This window comes from Sprattus sprattus (genome assembly GCF_963457725.1).
Source record: "Sprattus sprattus genome assembly, chromosome: 3".
Classification (NCBI taxonomy): Eukaryota; Metazoa; Chordata; class Actinopteri; order Clupeiformes; family Clupeidae; genus Sprattus; species Sprattus sprattus.
This window is the reverse complement of record NC_137922.1, coordinates 44,957,921-44,972,199: the sequence shown is the minus strand read 5'-3', so window position 1 is coordinate 44,972,199 and position 14,279 is coordinate 44,957,921. Positions and strand designations below refer to the sequence as shown.

Here is a 14,279-nt window from a genome sequence, read left to right as displayed (position 1 = left end):
AGCATGGACGTCCCACGGTCAATACGGTGGTTTGTAAAATCGTCTCCGAAACCGAATTGTTTTTGAGACTTCACAGACTATTTATGACACGTATATTATGTTAACACTCAATTAATATAAGGGCGCGGTGAGTTGCTACAAAGATGACCCACAACTCACCTGAGAATGGTTGACCCTAATATCAGTCAACGTTAAGTGGGTTGTCAAAACTTTACCAGTTGGTTATCCAACTTCTCTCACATCGAGTAAATCAAAATAAGAGGCCAAGATGACTGGTGAGTTCTGCTACCTATCTCTTTCAGACGTTGTTTTGACTCTTTCCTAGGGACGTTTCCTAGACATGTTCTACACACCTGTAGAAACGAGTTTGCTTCAATTATACTTGGTGTTGGACACTTTAAGGTTACCATATCTGAAATTAACAAGGTTTTGTGTCAGAAAACCAAGGTCAGACTAACTTATTCTGATAAGTCAAACTTAAAGTTGTTTGCTAATGCAATACACATCTTGTATGTTTTTATTTTTTATTGATTTGTTAATGTAGGGAAGCAGAAAGGCGACATTGTGGGAGACGTGTGCCCATACTGTGGGAAGACATTCAAGAGGCTTAAGTCTCACCTTAATCACTGCAAGATGGCTCCCGCTGTCACAGCCTCCAAAAGCTCAGCCACCCAGAGTGGGGATGCTCTCCTTAAGACCACCACAGTCAAGAACAAAAAGAAGCCTGTTGCCGTAACAAGTCGAGACAAGTTTTCTTCATCCAGTCAGGATGATGCTGAAACTCTGTCTGATTTGAAGACCAAAAAGAGAAATAAAAAAACTGTGAAACCAGCAGAACAGAGTGTAGACAAGTTCACACATCAGAATACCCCCACCAGTCTCACATCATTTCAAACTACCAACCCTATGTCAGAAAGGCAAAGTGAAGACACTGGTCAGCTTAAAAGGAAATGGCCAGGTAGAAGTAACCAGGAGATTGAGAAAGTGCAGCTGTCTGATTTTTTGATTGAAACAGCCAGAAAATCATCAGTGAAAGCTATGGCTTTAGGAAAAATCACACTGGCTGCTGATGTCCTGAAGGGAACAACCAGTGTAGGAGTACAGGGAGAGGTCAAACCTGCCAAGCCCAAAAAAACACCCAAGTCAAAGGCCTCGCTTAGCCTGCCAGGAAAGGAGAGTGGACTTCCTGCTTCTCTTACTGCAGGGACAGTATCTGTTCAGGAACCCCCACATTTACACAAACCTCACCCAAAAAACAACCAGCACTCCAAACCCAAAGTCCAAACACATTTCCAGGAAGAAGTTAAGGCAAGTTGTCAGGTCTTAGCCAAAGATTTGATGGATGTAAAAGTGACGGACAGTAATGTATCACACACCTACAAAGTGGTGAAAACGAGCGTATGGGATCACATCAGGGGTGGTCTACTGAGCAGGAAATATGGAGGCACGATGACTGTGTCCTTGACTGGGACTAAACCTGTGGTTGACAGTGCAATTACCCTAACCTCAGCTTTCAACATCAGTCCCCCTCAGTCCTTCATAAATCCTCAGACCACCGTGGCTTTGGAAAGCCCCTACATGAAGCCCATTGACTCCTCAAGGCCCCCTCAAGCCAGCCCCATCCAAGGGCTCCTTGCGTCCCATAGTGAAGCTCCGAGCTCAAAGCCTCAGAGCATGGAGTGGATGTCGACTGTTACTGCAGGTTATCATGGGATGCAAGTGTACAGGCCTCCAGGGAGAACCGCCCTAGGGCACGAGCACGACTGGATAAAGCCCTCTTCTGCACCCCCACCGCCCAAACTTCCACCAGGTACAACTCAGAATGTAGTTAATGTAGAGTTGTGCTACTATGTTGCGGTGGGACTTGATGTCTTCAGTGTCATGTGGTGCGCACAAACTAAGTTACTACTAATACAGTAGGAGAGTGGGAGACTACAAATGATATGCAGTGTCTTGCAGTAAAGAAATGCATTCGGGCCTGTCACATTCAGGTCCTGAAGCTCAAATGAAACTATAGAGTCTGCTCATGACATTACCGTAACACATGTACTTGCATGTTAACACTGGAAACTATATAAAAAAAACACACACATGATCCCTTTCTGGTACATTAGAATCTGAGGTTTTAGGTGGGTCCATGAGGCCGTTTGGGCCATCATCAGCTCTGAACTCAGCAAGACAGGCTTCTGGTCCCAGCATAGGTAAGCAGGTATTCGTAATGCCGTCCCATCTCTCTTGTCCTCTTCAGTAAGAGTGGCCTCAGCTTCTTCCATTCATCCTAGTGGTTTATCCCCACTGCTCCTGTCATCATTGCAGTTTCCCCAGCAGCATCTCCGACACCACGCTGTGTGTGTATGCTGTCTCTGTATCCTGTATCTGGTGCTGTGAATGTGAAAGCGTCTGTTTTTCCTCTGTGTGTTTTGATGGCATTTTTTTCAGTAGGATATTTAAACTGAACTGTTTCAATGGCTGACCAGATGAGACATAGGTGAATTTGAGTGGAACTTCTGTCTATCTGCTTTGATGCTCATCACTGCAAGTTTCTTGACTGATCACCAATCTTTTGGTACTGAAAAAAATGCCTTCAGTTTCCATATATTTCCATCCTCTTCCTCTCTTTCTTTCCCCTTGTGTGAGCCGTTTGTCGTTTTTGTTGGAAGATGCTAATTGCAGTGTAATTGGGTGTGTGTAGTACCCCTGGCAGAGAGGAGACTTGCTGATGTGACGCTGAGTGAACTGCCAACCTGGCTTGCAGACCGAATACCACAGTCACCTAGAGGGGGAGTGACTTTGTTGAATAATGGTCAGTGCTTCTATTCACACTCATCATGTGTTCCCATTGTCTTTTTTTGTGTCTTTTCTAGTATTACCCTTTGGTAATGTTGCCATTGTCTTTTTTTTTTTTTTTTTTTTTTTTAGTTAAGGCTTCCATGCTAATCAGCTGCTACATACAATACTAAAAGGCATTCTATAAGGAGAACAGCACCCTTTATGAAACACCTTTACAGCTAAAAGACAGATGGCTTGTAGGGACATAAAGCAATGCAGGAACAACAAAGAAGACCCGGTATGAGATCAGTGTGAAAGATGACAGCAATACAGTCATAGACAGGACAGCAATAAAACATCCACACAGGACTAAGATTACACTAGTCATCTTTCAGCTCAGAATGCTAATCTCTTTTGTTTGTTTCTTTCAAAATCACCTCATGTGTTAACAGTGTATCACACCCAACATCACGCAAAAAAACACTGATCCGACTGCCTGTTGTCTTGGTGTGGTTCTGTTTCTGCAGGTTGGCATTGGTATTATAAGCGGTATATTGACGTGCGCAAGGGTGGCATTGGCGGGATATCCATGCTTCTTGCGGGCTACTGTGTCCTAAGCTACGTGTGGAACTATCCACACCTAAGTGAGTTCTGTCCATGTTCACAAATAAATATAATTTTTTTTACTCTTCCCTTTCTGAAACCTGTATCCTATGAGACTAAATATTTTTTCCTACTGTGGCATTGCATTGTACTCACCTGAAAGTCACCTTCAGCACGCTGTGTCTAAAAGGTCAAACTATTTGCATTAAAGCTATGGCTATGGAGTTCACGTGTTATGACACTACACCACACCCTGTATCAGATTCCTTTCTGAAAAGCAGTTTGTAATGTCTGATTAGTTTTCCATGATAAGGTACCTCTTGCTTCGAAATACCATTACATGATTTGGATATTGTTATACCTTATGATTTGCATTTGTGTGTCTCATTCAAAGAACATGAACGTTGGAGGAAGTATCATTGAGGAGGGACCAGTCTGATGTGGGACCTTGACCGATGAACCTCAGATCACCTCTGAATGAAGAATATACTGTGTGCTGTGCGTTCGATACAACGGACAAGTGATAATGAATTAAGCATTTTTGAATGTGAGCATTTATATGTATTTAAATGAGTTGATAAAAGGAATGTATTTTTGTCTAAACACCATGGATTAATGTATGTAATATTAATGTACATGAACTAAGGGAGTGTTTTTCCATCTCCATCAACCGTCACTGACTAACATGTATTTTTCTTTTTTAGACCAATAAAGGTCAAGCTGTCACAGCACTTACATAACCTCATACCATCTGTTTGAATGTGGTCTGTCAACTTTCAACCACCTCTCTCTGCTATCTTACAAACTCTGTATTTTTGTACAGAAATCTTCCCAATTGGGTTGAAACGTGTCAAATTTTCTAACATTCTCCATACAGGTTATTTCCTAGATAGGGTAGTCATACAGACATAATTATATGCCCACATATTCAAAGATCTGTAGCTGGTAGCTGACACGCGCAGCTGCTGAAAATGAACCCTGTCATACAGACTAGTTGGATAGTAGTGTGACCTTGCTTTCCATGATTTACATAATGATAAACCAGTGATTATATTGATGCCGTGATCTGCTGTTTGTTTGGAATATTTTTTGTGGCTGAATAACACACCCATTTACTTTGCTTCAACATGTAAACCAAACTGGGAAGCTATATGCTTACTGTGCCAGACCGGGATAGTTGGGCCCTGGTTGTAAAATGGCGTACCTCATGGGCGATAAAGCAGTCTTCGGTTGGCCCCAGTAGTGGCCCGATAATGGAATCACAGCTTTTCTCTGTCTCTGTTCATTTGTCCAGATAATAAATATTCAACCCTTGGAGAGGTTCTTCGAAGAGTTAGACAAAGTACCTCACAATTGCTACCTACAATGCGTGCACCATGTCATATATGTTTTGTGGTGTATTTTATTTTTGCAAATGCCTTTATATGCTCTTTAAAGATACAATATTGTGTGACCAGCCTAAACCAATTTAGACATGAATCATAACCAACGCTGTTGTGACAGTATTCAAAAATGAATTTAATATTGATTTTTTTTTTCTCTTCTCTGCTGTAGTGAACACTCACAAAAAAAAATTGAGAACTGACAGTATAACATTGATCTGACATAAACACGCCATAACCAAAATAATAAAAATAACTTCCTTTGTTTTTGTTTTATATTCATTTTTTTTTTTTACAAAAATTATAAATATCTTGTGTTTCACGTTTTATTATTTTGTAAAAAAAAAAAAATCAAGTCTCGAGTGATACTGATAGAAAATGAAATGTTGAAAGACAAAAAAAAAACTAAACTCCGATGCTGTGGGGTATTTTGAAGGCCACTCTTGCTCGACCCAACAAATAAAAAAAAAACGAAACAAAATAACAAAGCAGCGCAAAAACAACAATATGCAAACATGTACATATCTTCCACTTGCGCTCACCTAAGGCAAGGAAGCCCTTCAAACTTAAGGTCTTCAAAAGTGCTCATGGTACATTAGAGCATAGTTCACAGATGCACATCTCTTCTCAGTCATTTTTGGTAGAATTGCTGGCTAAAAGAACAGACTGTAGTGTAGAGGGCAGTGGGGGGGGGGGGGGGGGTGTTGAAGAATGTTTATGCACAATACGATAGACACAACCAGACAGGCAAAGTAAAACATTCTTTCTCCACCATTCACCAAATGCTGAAATAGCCAAAAGAAAAAGGGGGTTCCTTCTAGAATGTTGTCATTGCAAAACATTTCGAGGATCTTTTCTCCAGCTTAAACCTCCACCTCCATTGCCATACTTATGAATAGTGAGAATTACATAGCCAGTAAGATCAGTCACAACACTTACACTCATGATCATAGGTGTAGCCTTGAAGTCGTAAAGCATCGTCTGAATGAATGCATCCTATGTTGTGAGCGTATGTGTGCAACTGAGCTTTACCACTAGAGGGCACAAGACTTCTTCACAGCCTGACACCAAGAGGCCAGAACCTGACCAGCAGGGGTGGCACTCGTTCAGAAAACAAAATAAAATCTTAAGAAAACTTCCAGAAAAGAACGAAAGACATAATTGCCCCATTTCAGAAGGCTCCTAAACATATCACAACACCCAGTGTGCGTGTTTTAAATCTATAAGCCAGAACTGCAGGGCAGCAGTGCTGTCAAAAAGCAACATATTTCTTGCAAATATCACTTTAAAAAACAAAACAAAAACCTAACATGTTGAACTTTGTAACATATTCAACCTCAATCTGAGGATTTACCCTTCCCTGCACAAAAACCATGTCACTGAATTTCTGTCTTTGCAGGTGATTATATACCTTTAAGGTACAAAAAAATAATAATGCCAGATCGAAACAAAATTACACAACGCAGAAAGTAAAAACTCTCTTCAAAGCAAAAGAAATTAAACATTGAATTGTTGTTGTTCTTTCCTAACTCTGATCCAAAGTGCTGCTGCTTCTGCTCATGTTATCAACCGTAGTTGACTTCAGAGGACAAGGCCAAACCAGCATCCCCACAGTCAACAGAGAATCAAGACCTCTATCACATGGTGAACACAATCACCAACGACATGGCTGTCCTGAATGAACATGATTTAGAAGCTGTTTGAAAAGAAAGACAATTTGAAAGACTGTTTGGAAACTTGAGGATCACTGATCCCACCAGAGTGGAAAAAGTGGAAATGTTTAAAGAAGACCGTGTACCTTTTCATTCACTAATAACAATCACCTACTGGCTCAATAAGATCTGATATCCTATACAGCACACCCACACGACTTTGTGTGCAAAGTGGCAAACACACAAATACACACACTCATTCACTTGTGCGCCTATGTGTGTGTTGGTGTTCATATATGGCAGCAATCTGTGGGAAAATGTTTTCAACCCAAGGCATCTTCAAGTCAATTTCACTGGGACAAAAAATAACTTGTGATGGGCACGTCTGTGTTACCAGGCTCAACATCCCGTTCCACTTCCTACTCTTGCCATCCTTATTCAGGCCATCGACTGTGCAGCTTCACAATGTTGACCTTCATGAAAGAACGTGTAATAAAGAGGGAGGAGAATAGAACTGATAAATACAAGAACAAACAACAAAAACAAAACAAATAAACAAACAAAACTAAAACAAAAAAACTTATGGCACAATCTAACATTCTAATATACTATTCACCGCAGCCTCCAGCACAGAGTCCGTTTCGACCAATGGCTGGTGGCCATGCTCAGGCGGCGGGGCTTGTCCGTGGCCCCGCCCCTGGCCAGCCGCCTGTAGCTGGGCAGAGCTGTGCTGGGCGGAGCTTGGGGAGGAAGAGTGAGTGACCTGGTAGTGGGGGTGTGGATGTGGATGTGGATGTGGATGTGGGTTTGGGTGTGGGTTTGGATGTTGGAGTTGGTGCGGGTGTTGGAGTTGGTGGTAGCCACTGCTGATGATCACGTTGTTGTTGCTGCATCTCTGGCTCTTCTTCATCTGTAGAATGTTGTTTGCAGCCAGGTGCCCGCCGCCACCCTGCTCCGCCCCCCCGCCCGGGTCCTCGAAACCTGGCTGGTACTCTGTCCTGTAACCCGAGTCCTGTGTCGCTGTGACGGGCCGGCCCAGACCCTCCCCGCCTCCTCCTCCCTGCCCCCTTGGTCTCCCAGGGTAGCTGGTTGGGGACCCCAGAGAGGGGGATCCTAACGAGGGCGATCCCAAGGAGGGGGACCCTAAAGAGGGGGGCCCCAGAGATGGGGTCCTGCTGAGGCAGGCTGGGTCCACCTTGGGGGTGGCGCTTGGGGCTGGCAGACTGGGCATGCAGCAGAAATCCTCCAAGAATCCGTCTGCGAGAAGCGCCGCAAACAGAAGAACACACAAACAACACACAGGCATGAGTTACATACAACATCAAGTCATTGGATCAGGTCATCAAGAAAAACCTCTGCACAACATCAAGTTATTGGATCAGGTCATCAAGAAAAACATCTGCACAACATCAAGTAATTTGATCAGGTTGTGAAAAAAAAACATGTGCACAACATCAAGTAATTTGATCAGGTTATCAAGAACAATTTCAGTACAACATCAAGTCCTATTAAGAAGAAGTTATAAACAACGTCCAGTCCTATTAAGAACAACAGAAGAGATCCAATAAAGAAAAAAGTTCCTAGGAGGGTGTATCTGCACTAATGTGTCATCGCACTGGGTGAAACTGGCAACATTAAACCCATACTATGAATCAAAACCCACAACCCTAGCTGGTCCTGTAGTCTCACCTGGGTCTACCAGAACCATGCGTTTGTCCTGGGTCAAGTTGCTCCTTTCCTCTTGATTAAAGGTTCTGTCGATCATCACCATCTCTGAAGAGGGACTTGATCGCTGCAAAAAATTAAAAATAATAATGAAATCACTTAATATATAAATGACTGATTTAATCAAAAACCTTTGTGTAACTAAAGGAATGATAAGAGTGTAATTTAAGAGACTTTAATTTTCACCAGCACGGCCCTGGTTGTTTAAAATCAAAACAAAAACACTGAACAAATGCAATGTTAGGCAATGAGAAATAAAACAGCAGTTCTGCCAGCTCTTTACCCCCACCTCGGCCTCCACCATAAGAAGGCGTCGATATTTGTTCACCATGGCTTGAGTTCTCTTCAGAACCTGCGTGGCCACTGCCTCAAACTCCTCATCCACTGTGGAGGAGGGAAACAACACTCATGTGAAACACTCACGTAGAGAGACACGAACCTAATGAAAGGCACGCACGTAGTAAAACACACACATAACGAAATACACACATAGTGAAACACGCCCGTAAAGAAACACACACAGAGAAACACGCACATAGTGAAACACGCACGTAGAGACACGCACGTAGTAAAACAAGCACATAGAGAAACACACACTTAGTGAAACACGCATGTAGAGAAACATGCGCATAGAGAAACGCGCATAGAGAAAGTGTTGTTTTCACTTAAGAGCGAATAGAGTGTTGAGGCAGAGAGAAAACGTCAGTTTCAGCTCGACTGACTTAAACAATTAAAAACAGACATTCAACAGGCTCCCACGTCTGCAGCACATTCGCAAGGCCACTTATCATCTGCAGAACACACCTTTAGCAAACTCCTCTTCGCTGGGTCTGGCTCCCTGGAACACATGGAAGGGCAGCAGTCTGTACATGACATCATCTAGACAGGTGAATGGAGCCAGGTCTGTGGATAAAACATCATCATGGTCCTGTCGCAGCTGCTGCAGGATCCTGGGAAGGGCCAAGACAAGACCGTGTCAAACACAGACTTCAGAAATGATGACACCAAGGATACGTTGACAGCTCAGGGTTACAGCATGATTTTTTTTTTAACCATGCAAATAGTTTTGCTCATTGACCACAGTAGCTGTACACTTTTAAACACTACTCAATCCTGTCCTAATTTCCCTCTTATGTTCCTATTATCAATGTATTTTTCCTAGCCGAGGCATAGTGCACGGCACATTGCGTTTGTCAAACTGTCTGAAAGAAACACAACGACGTTCAACTCAGGATGACTCACATTCCTCCTCTGGTGAGCTGCTGGGGTGCCGGCCTCTTTTGCTGGTTGACCTGGGGGGGAGGGGGACGGGACAGTGTTGATGAGTATCACTGAATCTATCAATCTGAAACCAGGCTTCTGTCATTCAATTTCGGATCTCTCACCTGTGTGCTGGCCAGGCATGGAGACTCCTGCTTGATGGGGGTCATTGTTTGCGCAGCTGGAAGAGAATTATAAGAGAATAGTCAGAATTATAAGAGAATTCTATAATAAAAGGAACCACCAGACCTAAACAAGTCATTGTCTGTGATGTGAGTCAGGAAAGGATACAGCACACATCAATGCACCTACCTTTGGTACCAAGAAGATTGACCAACTGAGGCTGTGCTTTCTGAGCGGTGGAGGACTCCTGGGAAACGAAACAATCAAAAGAGACACTGTGAGAAATGCAATCGCAAAATGAAAGATTTTCCCCTCAAGAATTGTCTACCTTTGTCCCCAAGATAAAGCCAGTCCTTATAAAACGCCTCATTAAACTCACAGAATGCATTATTTTTATAAATATATATAACATACATATAATACAAAGAAAGGGCACAAAGGGCCTGTCTCACCTGACTCATAGGCACAGCCTGCATCTCAAACTGCAGGTCCTGCATATTGCCATGTGTGGTCCCTGATACATTCTGCGCCATGGGCACCAGGAGGCGCTGTGCCTGGCCTACTGTCACCTGCTGCTGCGTCTGGAAGCCCTGACCCGACGAGCTGACCAACGTCAGCCGAGTTTGAGCAGGGTTAACCTGGACAGGTGCCAGGCTGGACGTTGAACTGGCTGTGACCCCCGTCCAGACTTTGGTGGTGATGCCGCCACTCGACCTTTGGGGGACTTGGGTCACCATGTTTGGGGACATTTGCCCTACTGTGTTCCCCGCTGCAGCCACCATCCCCTGGTTCACTATGAGCTGCCCACTGGTGGTTGTGAAGTTCTGCCCGGCAATAAGTTGGACCGAACCGCTGTGATTGGGCAAGATGGAGTAGGTGGTGGTGGTGGTGGTGGTGTTCGAGGATGCCTGGTCCACCGGTTGCGTGTTGGCTTGCAACACCTGTCCATTCACAGCCTGGAAGCCCTGCACTGAAGATCCAGGGGTGAGGGTAAGGAACTGCCCAGATGCAACACTCCCCTGGGGCTGCTGCTGCTGCTGTTGGTGTTGGTGTTGACCTTGCTGACTAAAGTTTGAGTGAACCACAATGTTGCTGGCTTGACTGACCACCTTCACCTGCTGAGGAGCCTGTGGGGAACCACTGGCCGTGTAGGCCCCACTTCCGGGGTTGATGGGGGCAGTGGTGTTGGGCTGGAGGCCCAGGTTGCTAATGTTGTACACGGTCTGTCCCCCCGGCTGCAAGGGTTTGGGCTGAATGGGTCTTACCAATGTCTGAGGAGCGTGTCCCCTCTGAATGATAATGTTCTGGACAGGTATGGATGTCCCACAACCCTTGAAGGGCATAGATACCTGGCTGGTGGCCGTGGGGGCGAACATTGCCCCCTGGCTGCTAGTGTTTGTCACTGCGTTCCCAGTAGGCCTCAGCAATATCTGGGGGCGCTCCAGGCTGTTGATAGCCATCATAGAGGGTGTGTTGCCATTGAAAGACCCCAGCACTTGAATGTGCCCCGTGGGGCCGTTTGGCATGGGCAACTGGGGGACTTGCTGGATGAAAGCCTGAGGTTGAGCAACTGGGGCAACTACCCCTGCCCCGCCACCAAACCCCCCCGAGACCAGCTGCTGGGGGAAGGTGGCGGCAGTGGTGGTGGGCACAGGAGCGGGCTGAGAGTCCAGCAGAGCCTCCTGTGCCAACGTCTGCTCGGTGATGTCCGCCTCCAAGAGGGATTTCTGGAGGATGTCGAAAGGTTGGTCCTCGCCTCCGAGGTCCACTGCGCCAGGCGACACATCCCCTCCCAGCTCATCCTCGATGAACTGCAGGCTGTTGGAGAGCTGCAGGCCAGCCTCACTAGCATCGCTGAACTCCCCCAGACGATTTGTGTTGTCTTTAAATCCGGCACTGGATCCACCCTGGACGTGCACATATCATAGATTAAATGCAATCATGTTTGTTGTAGCCACTTTTAAATTCTGGGAATATTTTGAGATGCTTAATGAACCTATACTTACTGTGCCACCGGTAAAAAAAGAGCTAGAGTTGCCAAATGCTGCATTTGTCACATCCTCCTCCTCAATCTAGAAAAAAATTAGCAATTATTAAAATTAACAATCACAATGAATCTGCCTAATAAAACTACAATCTCTGCCTAATAAAACTACTATATTTATGAGGTTACTAAATCTCGCTGTTATTCCTTTAGGATAATCCTGAGGGCTCTAGTCAATACAATTAGGCCTATATAAGTTAACTATCTAAATATCTTTCTATTAATGGAGACATTCTTTAAAGTAACATGTTGTCTTATGTGTCTATTTGAGTGTTCCACTCACCGTCTTGGTATTAGAGCCGTGAAGATAGTCATTCAAAGCCTGCACATCTCTGTCAAAGAAAAACACACGGATGAAAAACTTTTCATTTCAGGGGGGATAGCCATTAAGATTCCCTGAGAATTTGAAGAACAGCTCGCTAGGAGCAAATCGACCTACCCTATGATATCCAGAAGACGCCGATCTTCCTCATCGTCCATGACACCTGAGAAGGCAATTTCACAGACATTAGACTAGTACTAGCAGAGGTAGATCCACCATCAGGTTTTGCACATCACTAATTGCACAAGTGCTATGGCTTTCCACAAGGTTATTACTTCTAATCAAGGAACTAAAACAATGCTGTGAAAAGTGTATCCTCTTTCAAAGAAAATGTTCTTTTTCTTTCTGGTATGCTTGAACCATACCCATTTCCAAATGAGTGTCAAAAGTACAAATACCACATTGTTTCCATTATGACTCTTGGACTATAATTTCACCAATTTTAAGTTTTTTAGTTGTCTGTTTTTCCATCGTATTGTATTCAGGTGGCTGTTCTGCGCTTTGGGACCGGTTAAAACCCACAATGAACATCAATGGATGTTTTTCCTTATTGATATTAAATCTGAGCAGTGGAAAGTTTGTAACCACATCTCAAATGAACACTCTGTGAAGTATTTGAATCGGTCAGATGGTGAAAGTCCACCACAGCAGTAGATAGAACTATGTGGTAGCCTAGTTCTAAGCAAAGAACCACACAGATAATATTGACACCAGATTATGACAATGGACCAAGAACAAATATGATTCTTTGTACTGTGGTTGTGGGGGCACACACAAGGGGAAACATAAAAAGTATAGTGTTGTACATAACTTGGTGCGATTGTTACTGGTTGAGTAGGTTGTAAATGTGGGAGATAATTGTGCCTCCACATAAAATGTAATATAAAAAATAAACGAATTTAACAACTGTTGATGGAGCAGTAACTGTAATAATAATAATAATACTTCGCCAAGAAGCCTACATTTAGATATTACTGACACCTCACTTGCTTTAGTGTAAGCTTCAAACAAAATATTTCTAGTCCCTTTTCCGAACATAAGCTTTTGATATCAAAATGGCGGCTGTTGTTTTCACACTGCGACACCCACTGTGGCTCAACGCCGGTGACAAAGAACAAGGTGTCATCGGATGTGTATCAGTTTAATAAGTGATCCACAATGTATTTTTTCTAGAAAAACATAGCGTTAAATCTTGAGGTATAAACATATTTGTCTTGATGTGAATAACGTATCGATAGTTTGCAAGTATGGCTAACATGTTGAGAATGCAGTGGTGGACTACGGGGTTCTCCATAAAAGCCTTTTCCCTAGGCATTAAAAAGAAAAGAAAAAATAAATTATCCAGTTGAAATATCGCAAATGATACATTTGGCAACTTAACTACCACAAGCACCATAGTAATGCGGTGCAATAATTTAGCCAATTAGCTGTATATATAGTTTTCTGACAGGCAGCTAGTGAGTATCCGTGTCCATGCACCCCAACTAATCTAGTTCATTCACATTTTTTTTTTTTTTTTTTTAAACCTAGACTCGCTTTCTTGTTTGCAATAAAACCAAACACCGTTGCAATATTTCTTTATTTAGCAAACAAAGAACAGAAACAGAACATGTTGATTGCTCTTTTCGTTGGCTAACAGCATGTTTTCTTATTGTCCGACTATATAAAGACTGCAAGTAAAAAGTCTCGCTTACGTTCAGTTTTTATATAGTTTAACTTAAGGTGGGCAAGTTAATGTAATTTACTACAAAGGCAACCTTTAACAAAGAGCCCAAGGTCAGCAACACACAAAATGGGTCAGTGAGTAGGTAACAACATTCATGGCTGGCTACCTAGCTCTTTAGCTAGCCATTTCACATATTTTCCGCATGCTAACGTTATCTGTTAAGATGGTCCAGTGTTAGACAAATAAAAAGGGAGGTGGATACAAATTTTCCTTTCCTTCCCCTCTTAAGATGATGATCAGAGGGGGCGGAAAAGTAGACGTAGCAACCCTCAAAAACAATTTAAAATGCGGTCCGTGAGAAGGATTCGGTTTATTTCGACACTACAAACGCTTCCGTAAAAGCCAATTCCCTCTCAGTAGTTTGTCAAGAGGGCAAGCAACAAATATGCTGCTTTCCCCCTCCTGGAAATGCAGCTTGCGATTTTACATCCAAAAATAGACCAAATCGACAGACAATGATAATCTCATGCGAGTACAGTACGTAACAGTTAGCTAGCTGCCTCAGCCTAGTTATAGATTGTCGCTGACGCGGTCTCTTTTTCTAGAGAGGTGGACGTGGGGTTTCAGAAGCTACCATTTGTCTTCTGTTTAGCTCATCTGGCAGGATGGCAAACGTCACATTTCTCTAGAGTCGCGGAACAGATGAATTTCGACGCTGCCGTTAACGAAAAGA

The 14,279-nt window shown here is 43.4% G+C and overlaps 2 protein-coding genes across 4 annotated transcripts; one reads left to right on the top strand and one right to left on the bottom strand.

Annotated features, from left to right (window-relative positions):
• Positions 1-35: 35 nt before the first annotated feature.
• LOC308363029 (uncharacterized protein) lies at positions 36-5,333 on the top strand. 3 transcript variants are annotated; one of them, XM_080835790.1, is made up of 6 exons: positions 36-275; positions 545-1,810; positions 2,115-2,201; positions 2,693-2,803; positions 3,297-3,413; positions 3,767-5,333. In XM_080835790.1, exons 1-6 carry the CDS (start codon positions 269-271, stop codon positions 3,793-3,795), a joined length of 1,617 nt encoding a protein of 538 aa, XP_080691916.1. In that variant the 5' UTR covers positions 36-268; the 3' UTR covers positions 3,796-5,333. The 3 variants fall into 3 exon arrangements, with proteins under 3 accessions (XP_080691916.1, XP_080691914.1, XP_080691915.1); XM_080835788.1 differs by lacking the exon at positions 3,767-5,333 and having other exon boundaries at positions 3,297-3,697; XM_080835789.1 differs by lacking the exons at positions 2,115-2,201; positions 3,767-5,333 and having other exon boundaries at positions 3,297-3,697.
• Positions 5,334-5,530: 197 nt separating this feature from the next.
• On the bottom strand, positions 5,531-12,116 carry bicral (BICRA like chromatin remodeling complex associated protein). Its single transcript, XM_080833884.1, has 11 exons — positions 11,998-12,116; positions 11,842-11,890; positions 11,521-11,586; positions 9,967-11,421; positions 9,704-9,761; positions 9,517-9,572; positions 9,374-9,423; positions 8,936-9,081; positions 8,415-8,515; positions 8,096-8,198; positions 5,531-7,663 (listed from the first exon to the last, which is right to left on the bottom strand). Exons 1-11 carry the CDS (start codon positions 12,036-12,038, stop codon positions 6,999-7,001), a joined length of 2,790 nt encoding a protein of 929 aa, XP_080690010.1. The 5' UTR covers positions 12,039-12,116; the 3' UTR covers positions 5,531-6,998.
• Between the last annotated feature and the right edge of the window lie 2,163 nt (positions 12,117-14,279).